General features: G+C 38.4%; 1 protein-coding gene across 1 annotated transcript; it reads left to right on the top strand.

Moving 5' to 3' along the window:
* Nucleotides 1–14,007: 14,007 nt before the first annotated feature.
* On the top strand, nt 14,008–15,255 carry LOC109189859 (protein FAR-RED IMPAIRED RESPONSE 1-like). The gene has a single exon (XM_019340483.1). The coding sequence runs from the start codon at nt 14,008–14,010 to the stop codon at nt 15,253–15,255; it is 1,248 nt and encodes a 415-aa protein (XP_019196028.1).
* The last annotated feature ends 4,955 nt before the right edge of the window (nt 15,256–20,210 follow it).

The raw sequence follows: 20,210 nt of genomic DNA on the forward strand, positions 1-20,210 counted from the left end.
GGGAGTTAGCTCAACTTCCTCAAGGAAAGAAGGCTATAGGTTGCAAGTGGGTCTATAGAAAGAAGCCACCAGTATCAGAAAAAGAAGGGGAAAGGTTTAAGGCTAGGTTAGTTGCGAAGGGGTTTTCTCAACAGAAGGGGATAGATTATGATGAGGTTTTCTCTCCTGTTGTTAGACATACTTCTATCAGATTAGTACTTGCTTTGGTAGCCATTTGGGATTTGCATTTGGAACAAATGGATGTGAAAACTGCTTTTTTGCATGGTGATCTAGATGAGCAAATTTACATGAAGCAACCTGAAGGGTTTGTTAAACCCGGAGGTGAGCATCTGGTTTGTCGACTCAAGAGGTCTTTGTATGGGCTGAAACAGGCTCCACGGAAGTGGTACAAGCGATTCGATGCTTACATGATTCAAATTGGCTATACACATTGTGAGTATGATTGTTGTGTCTATGTTAAAAGCCTTGGTGATGGTTCTTTTATTTTTCTGTTACTGTATGTGGATGATATGTTGATCGCTGCTAAGAGTATGAATGATATTACTGCATTGAAAGTTTTGTTGGGTCAGGAATTTGATATGAAAGACTTAGGAGTTGCACAGAAAATTCTTGGCATGGAAATTCACAGGGATAGAGGTGCAAGAAAGTTGTGGCTAACTCAACAGAGTTATATAGAGAAAATTCTTGACAGGTTTGGGATGAGTAAGTCTAAACCGGTTAGTACCCCTTTAGCTAATCATTTTAAACTCTCATCCAGTCAGTGTCCCCAAACAGTTAGTGAGATTGAAAATATGGCAAAGGTTCCTTATGCTAGTGCAGTTGGCTGTTTAATGTATGCAATGGTTTGTACTCGACCTGATTTGGCTCATGCTGTTAGCCAAGTTAGTAAGTACATGTCTAAACCTGGGAAGCAGCATTGGGAAGCAGTTAAATGGATTCTCCGGTACTTAAGGGGCACTATGGAGCATGGTATTGTATTTGGGAGTCAACAGAATGAGCATGTACTCATGGGATATGTGGATTCTGATTATGCTGGTGACATGGATAATAGACGTTCTACAACAGGGTATGTTTTTACTCTTGGGGGTGGTCCTATTTGCTGGAGATCATCAGTTCAGTCTATTGTAGCTTTGTCTACAACTGAAGCAGAATACATAGCTGTGACTGAGGCAGCTAAAGAGGCTTTGTGGCTTTCAGGTTTGATTAAGGAGTTGGGTATTGAGCAAGATGGAGTTCAATTACACTGTGACGATCAAAGTGCCATTTTCTTAGCTAAAAATCAAGTATACCATGCCAGAACCAAACATATTGATGTAAGGTTTCATAAGGTCAGAGAGTTGGTTGCTTCTGGTGAGATTTTGTTGCAGAAAATTCATACAAGTGAGAATGCAGCAGACATGTTGACAAAGGCAGTTACTAGTGACAAGTTCAAACATTGTTTGGACTTGTTGGGTGTTTCCAGATGTTAAATGAACATGGTGGTCCTAATCCAGGGAGACTATGAGATGAGTTTTTTTTCTCCTAAAGGGCTTATTTGTGAAGGTGGAGATGGTTAGATAAGTATTTTCTCCTGAAGGGCTTATTCGCCAAGGTGGAGATTTGTTGAGTTATCTTTTCTCCTAGAGAGCATATTCGCCAAGGTGGAGATTTGTTGTGTTTGTCTCATATAAGGATTAGGAATATGAGTTTGTCTCATATAAGGAATAGGAGTGAAAGGGAGATTATATGCCTATAAATATAATCAATGTATCTCATCACCTGGATCACCATCACAAATAATAAGAGAATACTTTCACTCCCGTGGATGTAGGCACATTGCCGAACCACGAAATCTTGTCTTCTTTATCATTTACTGCCATTATTATTTTTCTTGTTCTTATTAATCTCAACAAGAAGAACTATCTTGTAGGAAATACTCTCTAATTGTATGTTCCTTGCACGTGTTTGAAGAAAAGGAAGAAAAGATAACTCCTGGAACCTTACTTGGAACAACTCACACGTATGTAGTCTGTTTCCATTTATGTTCTTTTCCTAATTATTCACATTCAAGTTAATTAAAGATGATTTTTCCTTCATTGTTTTATGTTTTTTTCCATGCAGGTATGTGATTAGCACCGGCACACAAGATAAGAGTGGAGCTAAAAGTGTAATATACATGGTTTTTGAATCTAATTGCAATTCTAATTCCCATGTTTGAACCAAACACCCATTGTCAAAGTGTCCTTTGATTTATCTAATGAGTGCTTCCTATAACAGGTAGATGGTATGGATGTCGTTGCTGTGAAACAGGCATGCAAATTCGCCAAGGACCATGATCTGAAGAATGGACCAATTGTGAGTTGTTATTATCCCTATCCATGAAACCTCTTTCATTGATTTGATGAGTAGTATTGTGTGCAATTTATTTAGACTGCAAAGCAGGTAGTTATTATAACCATGTATATGGTAATGTTTCCTTGATACAGGTTGACTTTTTTAAAAAAAAAAAAATTGACAATCGAATGCAGATTGTCCATACAGGTTTTTTTTTTTAACCTCGGACGCATACAATCTGCGTCTCCAGCATATGCATCCGAAGTACTTCGGACGCAGATTGTGCTTTACTTCGGACGCAAATGACTGTTCTGTACTAGTGTACTACGATTATTTACAATGCAATGCAGCAAAGGTATCAACTATGGTTGGAGTTTTGCTTGATTCTTACGCTTTCGCTCTGAGGTTAGGTTATCACGTGTTTAAATTGTATATACATTCTAACAGTAACCCCTTACTCTAGAACTAGCAAAGAGAGAATTCACAACCATACAAGTATTCAAACCCATGACTAGTGATTTCGGTAAATATCAAGAAGATTTCAAGCCAAGTATACATCAAGTTGGAGATTCAACACAACTTTTGTGATCAACCAACAATCTGTGCTTGAGAAAGTATAAAGAAGCAGAGTAACAAGTAGTTTACACTTGTGAAAAACCTGAAACTTGAGGCCGGCTTTGTGATCAAGGCTCAAGTGCTTCTTATTGTAGTAAAGTTTTATAGTGCAATTATCCTAGGAGTTTTAAGAGGAGTGGAGTAGGCTAGGTTTGGCAAACCCACCAATCTCTCTCTCTCTCTTTAAGTTTTCTTGGACTTAAAATTTTTGAAAAAGGTGTTAAAATTCTACAACTCTATTCACCCCCCCTCCCCCCGCTCCAGACTTGCAACCTAGCCCCTCGGGAGCAACAAGCATTTCACATATTTATAGTTGCATTTCAAAATTTCCCGTTGGAGGAAAACAAATTCGAATCACCCACTTAGAAACAAAATAATAAGCCTTAAAATTCTGTTTCTTGTAAGTTTTCCTTGTAAGAAAAGTGCATGTGGAAGGAATCTAATAGTTTCTTGTAAGTTGTCCTTAATATTCGATTTTATATAAATTTCAAGAATTTTTTCCTAAAAGGAAATTATCCACCTTAGATAATGTGCCAATTTTTCAAAAATAATAAGGATCTAATAGAGAATGTTGGTCGAAATGTCATGCTACTTATCGTCTTTTTCTGTTATAAGTTCTACTACTTGCCTTGTAAAGTACTATTGTCATCAAGTCTTATTGTTGTATGTGGAAGTTGTGCTGCTCAAATGTTGAGCATATAACCATTAATGTCAATCTAACTATCAACTTAGACTTTTAGTTGAGATGGAGGACATGCTTCAATTCAATTTCCAAAACTCTGGCTCCATAAACTTCTACTATTCTCAAAGTCCTGTTGCTCAAAACACTTATTGTTCTCGATCGTCTATTGATCGAAACTACTGCTGCTTGATTTAGGATCTTGCTATTACGAGTCGTGCTACAATGACCTAAGCATTTATGTCATGGTATAAACTTGTGCTACATGGAAGTCCTGTTGTATGGATGAGAAAGGTAATTCAAATTCAGTTACCAAAGATAGATGTTACAATACTAAAGAGGTTAGGAAACATAAACCTCTCCTAATTAATAGACTAGTCTAAGTCAAACAAACTAACACCACATAAATAATAACCTATTAAAATAGTGAAAAAATATAAAGAATAGTAACATTATTAACACACCCCCTCAAGCTCAAGGTGGGTGCGAGACTACATTGAGCTTGTCCCGAAGAGCTGCAAAACGTGGTCCAGGAAGCGGTTTGGTGAAGATATCCGCAAGTTGATCCTTGGTAGACACAAAGTTAACAATAAATTCCCCGGAGGTGACTTTGTCCCGGACGAAGTTGAAGTCAATCTCAGCGTGCTTCGTCCTGGCGTGGAAAATTAGATTGGCGCAAAGATAGGTAGTGTCGAGGTTGTCGCACCACAGTGTAAACGGTTGTCCGGAATGTAACCCGAGTTCACGAAATAGCGAAATAGTGACCTCTGCCGAGACATCAGCCAAAGCCTTGTATTCAGCCTCAGTTGACGAATGAGCCACCGTGCACTGATTCTGAGAGAGCCAAGAGATGAGGTTGTTCCCCAAAAAAGACAGCATACCCACTAATACTCTTCTTGTCAATCGAATAGCCAGCCCAATAGGAGTCTGAGAAGGCATGGATGGCCGAAGAGGAAGAGGGAGAGAGACGCAAACAATAGTCAAGAGTCCCCTTGACATACTGTAGAACCCGTTTCACGAGGGTCCAATGCTCATTTATGGGAGAGTGCATAAATTGACAGAGTCGATTGACGGCGTAGGACAGATCAGGGCGAATTATAGTGAGGTACTATAGGGCTCCGACGATGCGCCGGTACTGAGTGGGGTTTTCATGCGGTTGTGACGAAGGGCTAACAGCCTGAGAGACAGCGGCTGGTGTCGCGAGCGGATTATAATACATCATTCCAGCTCGATTAAGGATATCTCCCATGTAGCACCTCTGTGAAAGAAGGAAGCCCCCATCTACTGTCAGGGTTTATATGCCAAGGAAGAAACCTGGTGTTCTGAGATCCCGAATTTTGAATGCAGCGGAGAGAGGACAGAGCATCGTGTCAAGAAGAGCGGCATCATTACCCAGCATGATAATATCATCAACGTAAACTAGTACAAAGACTCGTGACGACCCCGACGTGTAGTCGAAAAGGGAGACGTCGGTTTTGGATGGTAAAAAACCTGCAGAAACCAAGAAATCATGAAGTCTCTTGAACCAAGCCCGCAGGGCCTGCTTGAGACCGTATAGTGAGCGCTGGAGGTGACAAACATAGTCAGGATGTGAGGGGTCCTCATACTTTGGTGGCTGCTTCATGTACACAGTTTCGGCTAGATGGCCGTTTAGAAATGCATTGTGCACATCTAATTGATGAAGCGTCCTATCATTGGACACGACGAGAGAGAAGAGCAATCGAACTATGGTTGGTTTGACTACCGGGCTGAAGGTGTCAAAAAAGTATTCACCTGCAACTTGGTTGAAGCCTTTGGCGACAAGCCGGGCTTTATAGTGCTCTACTGACTCATCCGCGGTGCGTTTGGTGCGAAACACCCATTTGCACCCAATGACATTCATGTCAGGTTGGGCCGGTATAAGCCGCCAAGTGTTGTTATGCAGCAGTGCATTAAACTCTTGGTCCATGGCATCTCGCCATTGAGGATGGCCCACAGCCTGTGAGTAACACATTGGGTCAGTAGTTGTAGTTAAGGCATGAAATTGCTCATTTGTGCCCCGAGCCATGTTACGCAATCGCATAATATGCCCACGATCTTGAGCTGGTGGTCCACAAGGAGCCAGGGTTCTAGTCGTGACGGTCTCGGTGGGCCCCTCAATAGCTAATGGCGTGGGGTCAGGTGTGAGCGTAGCGTGCCCCGGTGGGGGCAGTGCAGAAGCTAGTGGCAGAGAATGTGGCACTATGGGCCCGGCTGCCCACGGGACAGAATGAGCAGGCTGCTGCGGCTTTCTCTGCAGTATTGTGTCTGAAAAAGGAAAAACATACTCGTCAAATCGGACATGACGATAGATATAGATTTTTCCACTTGTCATGTCCAAGCATCTATAACCTCTACAGGACGGTAGGTAACTTAGGAACACACACGGGATCGAGCGGTACTCTATCTTGTGCTTATTATAAGGGCGAAGATAGGGATAACACAGACACCCGAAGACTCGAAGAAACGTGTAGGGAGGCGACACTTTATATAGACGATAGTAGGGGCTTTCAAATTGCAACACTGACGATAGTATGCAAACTCTTTATGCTTGTAAACCTCTATTGTTTATAAGTATTTGTTGTTAGTGATGTCAGCTAATATGTCATTATCTAGACTCCGTGAGAAAGTCATGTCTTGGCTTCTCGAAATTGGGGCAGCCTTGTTGGGTGCTTATCCGTCATTCCTTTGCCCCTTCTCAATCTTTGCAATCGTTATATCGTGCACCAGGGCGTACAATGTATTGTGCGCCTTGATCCAAAACGATATCATTTTTATAAGTTGGTGGGGAGTTGTCGCGACGGATACCGTTCTGTCCGTTATCGTTTTTTTTTTTTTAACATTTGTATTTATGTGTATTCTGTTTAGAGTTTATGTGTATTATGTTAAGAGTTTATGTCTATTATGTATTATGTGTATTATGTTAGGAGTTTATGTGTATTCTACTATACAATTCTGTACATACGAAACATTAATTTTTTTTTAATAGAAGTTAATGGTAGAAACGAGAAACGAAATTTCTAAATATATATATATATATATATATAATGACATCGTTTTGCGTGTCCTGGTGCATGATATAATTTGCCCAATCTTTGTGCCTTTCGTCTCACGAACTTCTGACCATATCGCACTTCTACCCACAATCTTTGTTATCCTTACATTTTAACCCTAAATCCCTCTTTATCTAGCCCACTACGAAAGAGTTAATTTTGTAAAAAAAATTTGTAAAAATATTGTATGATATTTGTAACCCTAAATATATTATCATCACTATTAATAAAACAATCTATTCCTGTAGACATAAACAAACTTTCAAATCATGTAAATCTTATTCTTTATTCACTCTTTCATATTTGTTCTAGATTACTTAATCCAGCTTTTCTCCCATACTTCCATTCCTTCTTCCCCATTGGGCATATCTCCCAAGACATTTGAGCCTCAGTACCATTATTAAGTATCACATTTCATACAAATTAAAGAGTAAATACCCAAAATGGTCCCTCGACTATAGCTAAATTTACAAATTGGTCCTCAACTTTCAATTTCACCCAATTAAATCCTTAACTTTGCAATTTTGACACGATTTGGTCCTCCATATAATTGATCATTTGTTGACCGTGATCGACGATCTCCAGAAGAACCTTCAGCTCTCGTCAGAGCACGTAGAGGCCTCAAGGATGACGTTGCACCGGTTCGGAAACACGTCGTCTTCTTCGCTCTGGTACGAATTCAACTACATTGAATCCAAAGGGAGGATGAAGAAGGTGACCGGGTTTGGTAGATTGCTTTCGACAGTGGATTCAAATGTAACAGTGCGGTCTGGAAATACAACCGGAACCTTAAAAAATCGACGATGGACCATGAAATTACATATATATCCTCAAAAATCGCAGTCAACAAACGGTCAAATAGACCGAGGATCAAATTGTGTTAAAATTACAAAGTTAAGGACTTAATTGGGTGAAATTGAAGTTGAGGACCAATTTGTGAATTTAGCTATAGTCAAGGGACCATTTTGGGTATTTACTCCAAATTAAACATAGTAACTATTTTGAGGCAAATTGTGCTACGGATCTTGGTTCATTTTTAATAATTTAATAATTTAATAATGTTCTTTGTGTACTGAAGGTTCATTATTTGGTAGTATACCAAATAATGAATCTTCAATACAAAAAAAAAAAAAAAAAAAAAAAAAAAAAGATACATTCAATTTATTAAAAATAAACTTTCAGTATATTAAAAACGAAACCTTATGTTAGTGATCTATCTTAAATTAGACCATGATCCATGGTATATAATGATTAGTACTTTGAAAATGAAATCATTCATATGCACCTAATATAATTTATAAGAGTTAATTCCACCAGAGGTCCATTGTTTTTGGTAGCAATTCCAAATTTAGTCTTAGACTATTGTTTTTGTCATTTAACATCCCAGACAATTTTTTTTTGGACACTTTTCATGACTTTTCTTTTTTTTAGTAAGGGCATTTTTGTCTCTTCATATTTTTCTTTTGTTATTTTTCTGGTTTCAACAGGTATAATTGGTTTAGGACTTTACTAAAAACCGGTTGAAAAATATGATTACTAGAAATCATAGGTTACCTAAAGTTTTAAACCAATTAAACCGATTAAAACCAAAAAAATTTGAAAAAACAAAAATGTCCTTACTAAATATAGGAAAGTCATGAGAATGACTAAAAGTGTTAAAAAAACAATAGTCTAGGATGTTAAATGACAAAAACAATAGTTTGAGACTAAATTTAAAATTGCCACCAAAGATAAAATACGTTTGGTGGAATTAACTCTAATTTATAATATTAAAAATGGCTTCTAACCCAAGTAAAATGTGATACAACATTTGATAAATCAAAAGTAATTTAGACAAAAAGTGAAATGCCATTTAAAATACAAAAACAAAAAAGCTAAATAAAAATGTTTCTAAGAAAATACATAAACAAAAAGAAGCACAGGTGACCATACAAATTATTATTATTATACTCACATATTATAACCCATAGCAACTCCAAATTAAAAGCCGCCTTAATTCTAATCTTTGAAGTCAGCTCGGGTACCTCCACTACTTGACATTTGCATTGTCTAATATTCCCAAGAAAACCCATTATTAAAGTCAAAGTTTGAGAATCATATGTAAATTAAAATAATTTGTTAAATCTCACCTGTTACATTTACTTTAATAGCCGCCATAACTTAAATCTTTTAATTTAAGTAAAATTCTATATATATCCCTTGTAAAGATACTTGTTAGAAAAATTAAGAAAGTAATGAATCAGAGATAAACTCTTTATTCTTAGTCAAAATCTTGTGATTTAATAGCACTCGAGTTGGAGTCTTATATATGAGGTTGTGAGTTTGAGGCTCAGTTAATTGTAATAGAGTTAGTAGCAAAAAAAAAAAAAAAAAAAAAAAAAAAAAAAAAAAAAAAAAAAACCGATATGTTAATATAATTTTATTATTATTATTATTATTATTATATATATATATATATATATATATATATATATATATATATAGGGAAGGGTTCATGTGCAGGTATTTCTTTCTGTGCAGTTGTGCAGTTAGATTTGAGTCGTTGATCAAATCTAGATCAACGGCTCAAATCAATGAAAATTAAAATTAAAAAAAAACGCGCACTATAAGAATTAAGACATTTAGTGACAAATTTTTTGTGACACTTCGTAATTTAGTCACAAATAATACCTTTTTTGTGATTAAAAAATAGGTTAACACTATTGCTTATGATAAGTGTGACAACTATTTTTTTGGTTACAGATAATATGGTAATTGTGACAACTAAGTATTTGTTACACATAAGTTGTCATTATTACTAGAATGATAGTGTCGTAACCTAAGTTGTCACTATTTGTTGTCACTAAATGTATGTGTGTTTTGGCGGCATTATAATTATAGTGGGAACAGAAGTAATTGTGACAAAATATAGTGTGGCACACAAATTTTGGTACTTTTTGTGACAAATAGTTGTTGGTCACTCTGTTTTATATATCTGTGACAACTCTTTTTTGTCAATAAAAATACAATTAGAAATGAGATACGATTGTCAGAAATATTTAATTTGTGACGCTCTATTATTTCCTAACAAAAATTACTAAATTGTAACAATAATTGTGCTGAATTCAAGTTTTGTCACTAATGTATTAATAATTGTGACGAGTAATTATTTGTTACAATGATTTTGTCATGCACTATAATTAAATAGAATAATATTTGTGTGAAGTTATGTTGTAATTAATGTTTGCCACTAAAATTGCATTCAAGTTGTTGCCAAAGTAATTTGTTGTGAACTAAATATTAAATATTATGATCAATTAAAATGCAACTAGTTAGTGATTCTTAAAATAAATGTAATTTGAAAATTAAATACATTTTATTTTTTGAGAATAATTTTCTTTTTCTGACATATAAGTTCATTATCATTTACGGGAGCTATCTAACAAACAATTCCACAAGTCAAATTGTTTCAATTCATTCTAATACAAATGTTAAAAAGCTCATGCTTATCACTAATTAGCTTTGAAGGATATGACAACAGATAACCAAAGAACTCCAAGGTTAAGCGTGCTTTACTTACAAGATGGGTGACCTACTGGGAAGTAAGCATAGTGCATCGCTAAAATATATCAATTGGTATAAGAGTTGAGGTCACAAGTCCGAATCGATCCAAATAGGCAAGGCGTAGGTCGAGCAATGTCTAGTCCCGGGGTAGGGTGGGGTCAACTGAGTTTACCCCGAGTTCAACCTAATTTATTGAACAATAAGTACAACTATTGTGACTAAAGTGTTGTCACTAGATCATTTTTTTGTAATAACATATTTGGTCTCAAATTATACATTTATTGTGACAACTATCGTTATCACTCAAATATTACTTTTAGTGTAAGTAAATATTGTCACAAAAGTAGTGAGTAATTGTGACAACTTTTTTCAAAAGTCTTCACTACTACAATAGTGAAGGAGGATATAGTGACGACAGGTGACGACTTCAAAAATTGGTCACTAATTTCAATAGTGACCAAAATTGATAGTTTCGGTGACAACTTCTGTTGTCACTAAATGTAAAATTTCTTGTAGTGGCGTGTCTAGAAGAAAGCCACGTACCTTTAAGTGTTAGATCTTAAGCACAAACTCACGCACATTAAGCACAATCTCACGCACATTAAGCACAAAACCCACGCATTTAAGTATTAACTCACAGACCTTAAGTTTCAACAACTACTGACATTAAGCACAAACTCACGCACATTAAGTACAAAACTCACGCACATTAAGCACAATCTCACGCACATTAAGCACAAAACCCACGCACTTTAAGTATTAACTCATAGACATTAAGATTCAACAATTACTGACATTAATCACTAACCTCACACACATTAAGCATAAACCCTACGCAAATTAAGCACAAACTCCACTTATATTAAGAACAAATCTCACGCACCTTAAACACAAAAGGCCACACTTTAAGTTTTACCAACTACTCACATTAAGCACAACCTCACGCACATTAAGTACAAAACTTACGCACCTTATGCACAAGACTCACGCATCATATATACAAAACTCACGCACATTAATCACAGAACCGCTCACATTAATTTTGACCTAGATTCAAAAATTACAAAATTGCCACCGCATTTTTTTAAAAAAATTTTGAAATCCTGGACGTTGATTTAAGCGAGATGAATGGGCCAAATTAAACCGCACAACGGCACCTGAGCACTCTAACCGCACCAGAACCTAATTCTATATATATATATATATATATATATATATATATATATATATATATATATATATATATATATATATATATATATAGGCTCCGGATCCCATGAGGTCACATAGATAAATGAGTTGACGAGATCTAATCATATCCATTAGATCATTGCATATTAAAGGCTGAGATTGAAATAGATTTTGTATGCATTTTATGTAGTAGTCTATGCATAAGGGTGAATAAGTAATTGTAATACAATAGATATTTATGGTTACAAATAAATTGGAATATATTCCATGATTAGCAACTGATTTGTGGGAAAGAATTATTTATTAACGGTATTATATTATTATTGATACGCTGGTGACCCTCTGACCGCAAGCATTCGCCAAACAGCCTCAACGTGCAAGGATTGTTTGACATCAACGGCCACAGTGATGGTGCTACCGGACACAGGTATGTGCATCTGTTTGCGAACTATATTATGCTTTAATAGTGGTGTGCGTATATTATTATGGGTCTGTGCGTCGGGATGCATTTGTGTGCAAGTTAGTGCATTTCAAAGCGTGGGTGTCTAATGAGTGCATGAGGGTGGCGTTTACTTAGAATATTTTTATGAAGGAGGTGTTTTGGGTTCTATGTATTGTTTATTTTTTTTCCTTGTTTATGTGTTTTTGTATTTTACCGGCGTGGTGGTGTTGTTGGGGGTGTTGTTTTGGTTGATGGAGTGTTGTGTTAATCGGATGGTTCACGGGGTTATTTAATTTTTTTTCCCGGAGATGGTTTTTTTTTTTTTTTGGTTTTTTTTATCCCCGACTTGTAATTCATTAGTGAGGTCTGCGATATATAATGATGGAGTGTGCAAATGTCGTTTGTTGTTTTCAAGAAGGTTGTGGCGTTTTTTTTTTTTTTTTTTTGGAGATATCTTGACGAATACATTTATAAATTAGAGCATACACTATATGTGTTGAGTGTGGAAGAGCTATTTTCCTTGTGAAATACTGCTTTAATTACACTGCATATCATTTTCCTTGTGCAGTGTTGAAATCACACGCAAATTCGTTTGGTTTTTAAAAATTGTTTCATCCTTTGCGACTGATTTACTAAGCCAAGTGTAGTTATTAACACGGTTGTTGGGCGTATGTTTTACGGCTTGTGCATCGGAGGGTCGTAACATGTGCAAGTTATGCCTTTGGTTAAAGCAATGCAGATAATTAGTATGTGCAATGGATTACAAACCCATACGTATAGACTAATTATTTTGATGCTGAACAGATTACTTGTTGTTTACTATTAATATGTTAATGAAACATATGTTATAGGTGTGTGCAGTGCAGAGGACATTGGTGCAAACGAATCAGAAACGGATTGTAGAATGGATATTAGCCCTGGAGGTACGAAATATTGGTATACAGAATGCGACCGTAACCTGAAACCATTTGAAGGTCAAATGTTTAATACACTGGAAGATGGAATCCAATTTTATACGATGTATGCCGCAACAACCGGATTTGATGTGCGTCGAAGTTCGGATAAAAAGAACAATTTTGGTATTGTTCTGAAAAAGGATGTTGTGTGTTCGCGGCAAGGGTTTAAGGAGACTAGGGGCAAAGAAACATTGGGTGAAGGAGGGGGTTCGAAGAAGAAGCGAAGGCGGACCACTAATAGAGTTGGTTGCGGCGCTAGGATTGTAATGAAGATAATTTCGGACGGGAGAAATAAGGTTCACAAATTTGAAGAAAGACACACACATTGTTTGTGCGAGGAAAGTCATAAACCATTTATGAAAGTGAATCGCAAATTGGAGATTGCACACCAAGAATTCATTACTAAGTGTGAAAAAGCAAACGTTGGTGCAAGCAAAAGTTTCGACATATATGCCGAGATTGTAGGTGGTCCGGAGAACGTTGGTGCGACGCAACAGGACTTTAAGAATTACCGAAGAGAGCTATTAGCGTACATGAAGTGGGGAGATGTGCAAATGGTTATATCAAACTATCTTGAACAGAAAATAGATTGTGATGATATGTATTTTGAATACGAGGTGAACGCAAATGATCAATTAGCTCGTGTCTTCTAGGCGGATGGTATGGCAAGGAAAAACTACGGTGCGTTCGGGGACGTGGTATCCTTTGATGCAACGTACAAAACAAATAGGTATGAGCGAGATAATTTAAATAGATGTGTGTGTAAATTTTAATTTGTGGCATAGGATGAGGTTATGTTTATGAAGCGACATATACAGGAAGTAAATAGTACGATGTGCATGTTAAGAAGGGTTGTGCGTGTGTGTAAGTGAGTTCTTCACTCGCACGGTGCGTGTATGTATACGAAACAACGTATAATTTAATTTTAGGGCTGTCTGTGATGGGGTTGTTAGTCTGTGCGAGACTATAGTATGTTTGTGAATGTGTGTGCAATGTGTGCAATGTGTGCGTTTGATTGTTTTTGCCAACTATGTAACGTCCGATTAATTGCTATGTAATGGAATCAGGTACCACCTTGTGTTTGTCCCATTCACTGGAGTAGACAACCACAAACGATGTGTGACATTTGCAGCGGCCCTGATTGATAAGGAGGACGTGGAGTCGTACAGTTGGGTATTAAAACACTTCAAGAACGCAATGGGGACTGCACCACCTATAATAATAACCGATCAAGACCCAACGATGAAAATTGCAATCGCAAATGTGTTTGGAGGTAGTCGTCACTGTTACTGTATGCGGCACATAATGACTAAGGTTAGCGAGAAAGTGGGGGCTGAGATGTCAAAGAATAATGAGTTCCGGAGGGCATTGAATAGTGCCGTGTGGAACGAGAAAGCAACGAGAACAGAATTCGAGATTGGGTGGAAATCTGTAATTGGGAAATACAACCTAAATGAAAATCGATGGCTAACCCGTATGTACGAGGAGCGTGCGTCATGGGTGCCCGCATTTTGCGATGATGTGTTCATGGGTGGGTTACTACGTACCACCTCTCGTTCAGAGGCAGGGAATAGGATTTTCCAGGGTAACATGAACAAGCACCTATGCCTGGTAGAATTTTTCACCCGTTTCGAGCGTGCGGTAAGAAAACAACGAAAGAACAACCTAGAACTGACCGCAAGTTGCATCGGACATACACCAGTTTTTGAGACACAACTACGAATAGAGCTATCTGCCGCAAGAGTATACACGTTGACTATTTTTTATGAGGTCCAAAAGGAAATAAGTGCAGGGTGTTTTAAATGTCGAGTTCGTTCATTCACTGAGGCAGAACGGTTAAAGACATATGTGGTTGAGGATGAACACGAGCAACGATACACAGTTATAGTGCAAAATGGGAGCAACATAGCATGCACATGCAGAATGTATGCACGAGTTGGCCTCCTTTGTAGCCATGCTTTTGTCGTACTCAAAGATGAACGTATCGATGACATCCCCCCACAACATATTACACCCCGATGGACGCGAGAGGCCGTGAAGCACTCCCCCACTGATCGGGACACAGATAAACAGAACGGTAACAAGACTTTGGGGCACAGCAACAATGAGGAAGGACAACTAATGAATATATTTCATAGATGTTTGGGCAAGGCTAAAGGAGTACCCCAAAAAATGAAGGAGTTGAGACTGTGCATGGAAGAGTTTGAAGCAACATTCGGGGATGAAGAAGAACCTGAGGTGAATGCAAGTGGGAAGCGTGCAATAATGGAGTCGTATTGCGGTGTCGTAACCCCAAAGACGATAGAAGTGCATCCAGCTCCAGTAGCAAAAACCAAAGGGTCTGGCAAACGAATGAAATTAGCAAGGGAGGCGGCAATGACAAAGCATTATAAGAAAAAACGCACATGCAAAACATGTGGAGTGGCCGACAGCCATAATAGCTGAAGCTGCCCACGAAAGTAGTTAAACCATTAGTCCGTTTTTAATTATTAAGAGAAGTACAAACATCTGAATAATGAGTGTTTTTTGAAATTCTAAGGTTTTTTGTATGATATGGGAAGCTAATTTGCAAGTATCCTGGTGGTTGTGTGCATTGCGCAGTTAGAGTAATTAATTTCATTTGGTATAGGCATGAATTTGTGAATCCATTGGCATTGATACTACGAAAGGGTCTTGTACAGACATGCACTAGTAGTGTTTAAAAAACCAGTATAAAAAAGAAAACTATTAAACCACATGAATTCGACTAAATAAAACAACGAAACGTGCGAATAAATAAGGAAAATACTAAAGAGTTAAAGTACAAATGATTAGCGAATTAAAAAAATTTTAAGTAGGGAGGTAGGAAACATTGTTAGTGTTTGGTAGCATGTGCAAGTGATTGTTATAGTCGCCTCACCATCATTTGTTTACCATGTAGGCAGGAAAATACCGAAATGCCGTTTAAAAAAATGGAAAAGATAAAGTTTTCGCAAACAGTAACAAGTGCAAATGGACCCTTTGAATTGAGTACCAAAAAAGTGCATGTTTAATTGAGCATGTTTTGTATTTTATAAGTATGGGTTAATGTTAGTTTCATAGCAAACGTGGGGATCAATGTTAAATTTAAAATATAACACACATTTGTGAACCTGTGAATGGACAGTTTATAAATCTTTAGGTTGTGCTTAACCAAGCGCGCGAACCCGTTATAGTTGTAGCATGAGCACCGATACGGACATGCACTAGCAGCGTTTTAAAATGCAATATAGAAAAGAAAAAAAAAATAAACTACGTGAATGCGACAGAATAAGACAATGTAACGTTCAAATATATAAGGAAAATACTTACGTGTTACGGACGAAATAACTAGCGGACACAAAAGAGTGTTAGAAGAGAGCAATGAAACGTTGGAAGTGTGTTTGAGCGTGTGCAAGTGAATGTTCCAGACGGAGCATGAGATTTAGCACATAATGAAATCGCAATAATACCAAATTCCATACTAAAAATGTAATTAATAAAGTTTTGGCAGACGATAACAAGTGTAAATGGACTGTTCGAATTGATTTAAAAAGTAACGTGGATGTTTAAGCGAACATGTTATTAAATTTATAAGTGTAAGTTGGCCAGTGCGTGCGAGTTAATGTTAGAGTCGTAGCAAACGTTGGGATAGACCATAAACACGTACCTAGATTCAAAGTTTCAATGATATTTTATGTGCAACTTCGAATACTGATGCGTGCAGACATGTGAGAGGGGGGTAGGGAATATGTTTAACGGCAATTGGTTGTGTTACTTAATACAAAGCGGTAGATGCACTACTAATGTAAACAGTAGCAGGCATGAATAGTACACTGCACGAACAACATAAGCAACGGAATACAGAACTACCCGAAATAGAGAGCTAAATATTGAAAAATGGATGAGTAATGTTTGCGCACTGAGCAAAATATCCAACTATTTAAAAAATCCAAAAACTTTAAAGTATGCAAAAAATGTAGATGCGGTAAACAACTGCCAGTTATACATTTTCCATTCACCACCTTTCAGTCACTGAGCACCAGCAACACTGTTGACAATGATTTGGCGACGCGTATTTCTATGAAACATAAGAATTTCATAAACATACCGCACACGGAGGGAGAGCAAAGCCCGCGCGTCACCCCGGCTAAGACCGCAATCCCAGGAAGCAATAGACTGACCAATGTACGTCTCCATATGACGCATAGCAAAAACACCACAATCCACCTTATTTTTTGTATCACGCCATGACATTCGGACTCTCCTTGGGATTAGTTGCAACACCTTTACATAAAGTTCCGGATAACCAGCATCCTCAAAGAAGACCGATAGGACATCTCTCTGTAAAAAGTAAATAAATGGTCAAAACGACAAATCGATACCATGATGACTATAATATAACGGAGGGCCATTTGTTTAAAAGTAAAACACCAACAAATAATAAGGATAAATAAATACCAACACAGACGGGGTATCCCGGTACTTGGCAAGAGATACCCCATCCGCAAATGAGTTATCGATGAAACGGTTTGTACGGGAAAAAGATGCGACTATCCAAACGAGGATTGGCTAACCGTTGTGGTTGGGGATGCAAATAACCGCTTTGGTGCCCCAACGGGTTTGGACCTCTCACGGGCATTCAAAATGCAGGACCAAGCACTCAACACACCCACAAGCACTTGGTTTCCCCCCAACAATGACAGAAAGTCGCACTGACGAGCAGAACGGCCACAGTAGTTAAATAATTCTGCCGTCCTGAAACATTATAAGCAATAAATTAAAAAACATAATACGTCGAAACCCCCGAAAGACGAAATGTAAGAAAGCAAAAATACTTACAAGTCAACATTAGCAGTACGAGCAACCCAATCATAGACCGCTTGAGGATCAACATTATTGGCAACATGCATATTGGCAGCGCGAGTCCGCGTGAGGGGCGCATACGAATTGAAATCGATTGTGCGCAAAGCACCGACATCGTGCACTACAGGCCGTGAAGCCTTGACTGGTGCAGCACGCATTGGCAGACCGGATACCACGCCCTTGCACGGACCGAGCGTAGTGTTTTGCTACGACATGGGAACAACCCAGAGATGGATAAGTATGTATAAAAATTTTTATAAAAAGCGTGGGCAAGACGAAACCAGGGCGACAACAATACCTCAGGAGGAGTCGAAAATACATTCTGAGAGGTTGTACTACGTACACCCCGCCCACGTGCAGTCACGACCCCGTCCGTAACGGCACCCCCAATGGACTGTGCTTTTGGCGCAACTGAGAGTTGGTGTTCCAACGCACGCACCTATTACCAACATCGTTGTGGGTCAGAGAGGATTGAGATTGACGAAATAATTGTGGGCCAAAAATAGGTATACTGGTAACAAAACGGCATCCACACTAATACTTACAGGTACACAAGGTGCAGACCTACTACCCCCGGATGGAACATTTGAAGTATCACCCACATATTCGCGCACAATTGCATCCACCTCCTCCCAACATTGGGTAGGGAGATCTTGGGACAATCCATAACTGAACGACGAACCGTCATCACATCCCTAATAAACGCAGAAAGAACAATAAAATGAGCAGTGGGTATTAGCAAGAAGAATTTATGTGTGACAAACCAAAAATTAATGCCCATTAGCAGTTAGTAAGGTAGGAACAACTGTTATACAACACATATGCACCACACAGAAAGTACAATACCATGCGAAACAACTAACATACCACAGTTAACAATCAACAAAAAAAAAAAGGCCACTGGCAGGTGTAGCCACAAAAAAAGTGTATACCATCAACATACAACCTACACCCGCTTAACTTTCATGTGCTTGTACACAAGCATACATACAGCAACTTGGGGTTCGACCACATGACCCCCCGATGACTCATGCACAGACACCGGATCATGCTTTGGTGGCACACCCTCGGCACCATCAATAATAGGCCCCACCTGCTCATCAACAACACATGGTCCCGTATGTGGAACTGCTGAGGGATGGCTACCATCTTGTACCGCCCTAACCGCATCATCCACAACCTGAAAGCTCTCTGGGTTACTCCAAATCTCATCTCCACTATTCGGCGTGACACCGGCCGTATTTGCAACGCCAACTAGCTCTGTAGATGCATGGGTCTCAAACATAGAAATAATCTTCCGTCCACCGGTTAATACACGCAAAACGCTATCAGTGCGGGTGGAGCATTGAGGGTGAACCCCAACAAATTGCACAACATCATCCAACGCAGCGTCTAATGAGCACATCTTCGCAACAAACAATTCCCCAGGCGCCTGAACAATTTCAACGAATTCAAGAATTATAAAAATGGCCATAAAAATATAAAAAATATTACCATATAAGCGCATTTAAAACGCAATTGCATGTTAAACACAACAGCCTTTATTACAATTTTCAAAAAAAGGAAAAACTAAAACGACTAGTGAAAAAGCATTAAAAAAAACCATACCATGTACAACCATAAATCAGCACGAACAAACGCATAGAAACGCACACAATAATAAGCGTGTAACCGTGAATCATATAAAACAAGGGGAGAAAAATAATACACGACCACCGAAAGACAACAAGATAGTTGACTCTCTAATTCGCACACATCTAGTAACATATGTACGAAAATGTGAATAATCACAAACAAAATATGGCATCACTGTACTTGAATCACTAAAGGCGCACACACTTAATGGCATAATGCATACACCTATTAGGAACTAGAAGACAAAGAATTTCATAAAGAAAAAAGACCTGGGGGGCAGCAGGAGCAGAAACACGTGGAGCACTACGGCCAACCGGGGGAACAAAAAGCCCAACTATACTCCCAACACCAAACCTCCCAACCCCCACCTCAGCTAGCTCACGAGCTTTGAGAAGACCCATAATCCACCCTCAGAACGAAGGGAACGCCCGAGGAACGACCCTATCCGACTGCACAACCCTGTCAACATACAGAAGCTAAACCCGGAAACAAATTTGAAACTTGCACCGAATACACAAAATAGACGCACACGACTAACACCAAAATATATTACAGTATTGAATATCATACCACCAACATAAGAGCAGGCCCAGCAAAGGGCTTAGACCGGTCAACAAACCACTTAGTCTGCTCCTCCACCAAACAGTCCAACACAAACTTGCACCAATTAAGGTTTTTTATCTCATCCACATCTTCAAAATGATGGAAAACAAGCTAATTGGCATAACCATTCTTCATCGGGGATCCAAAAATACTAGCGGCCAGCACAGCTAAGTGGTGCTTAAACCAAACATCACCCTCCAAACAAGACGGGGTACGCAACATGTTCCCTATCTTAACCAACGTCACAGAATGATTCGAAACCTCGAATTTGGAACGCCACTCTTTGAGAATGTCGCTAA

This window comes from Ipomoea nil, unplaced genomic scaffold (assembly GCF_001879475.1).
Source record: "Ipomoea nil cultivar Tokyo-kokei standard unplaced genomic scaffold, Asagao_1.1 scaffold1566, whole genome shotgun sequence".
Classification (NCBI taxonomy): domain Eukaryota; kingdom Viridiplantae; phylum Streptophyta; class Magnoliopsida; order Solanales; family Convolvulaceae; genus Ipomoea; species Ipomoea nil.

What these genes read in the sequence shown, in the direction of transcription:
- LOC109189859 (XM_019340483.1), top strand. Translation starts at nt 14,008, where the DNA reads ATGGGGACTGCACCACCTATAATAATAACCGATCAAGACCCAACGATG.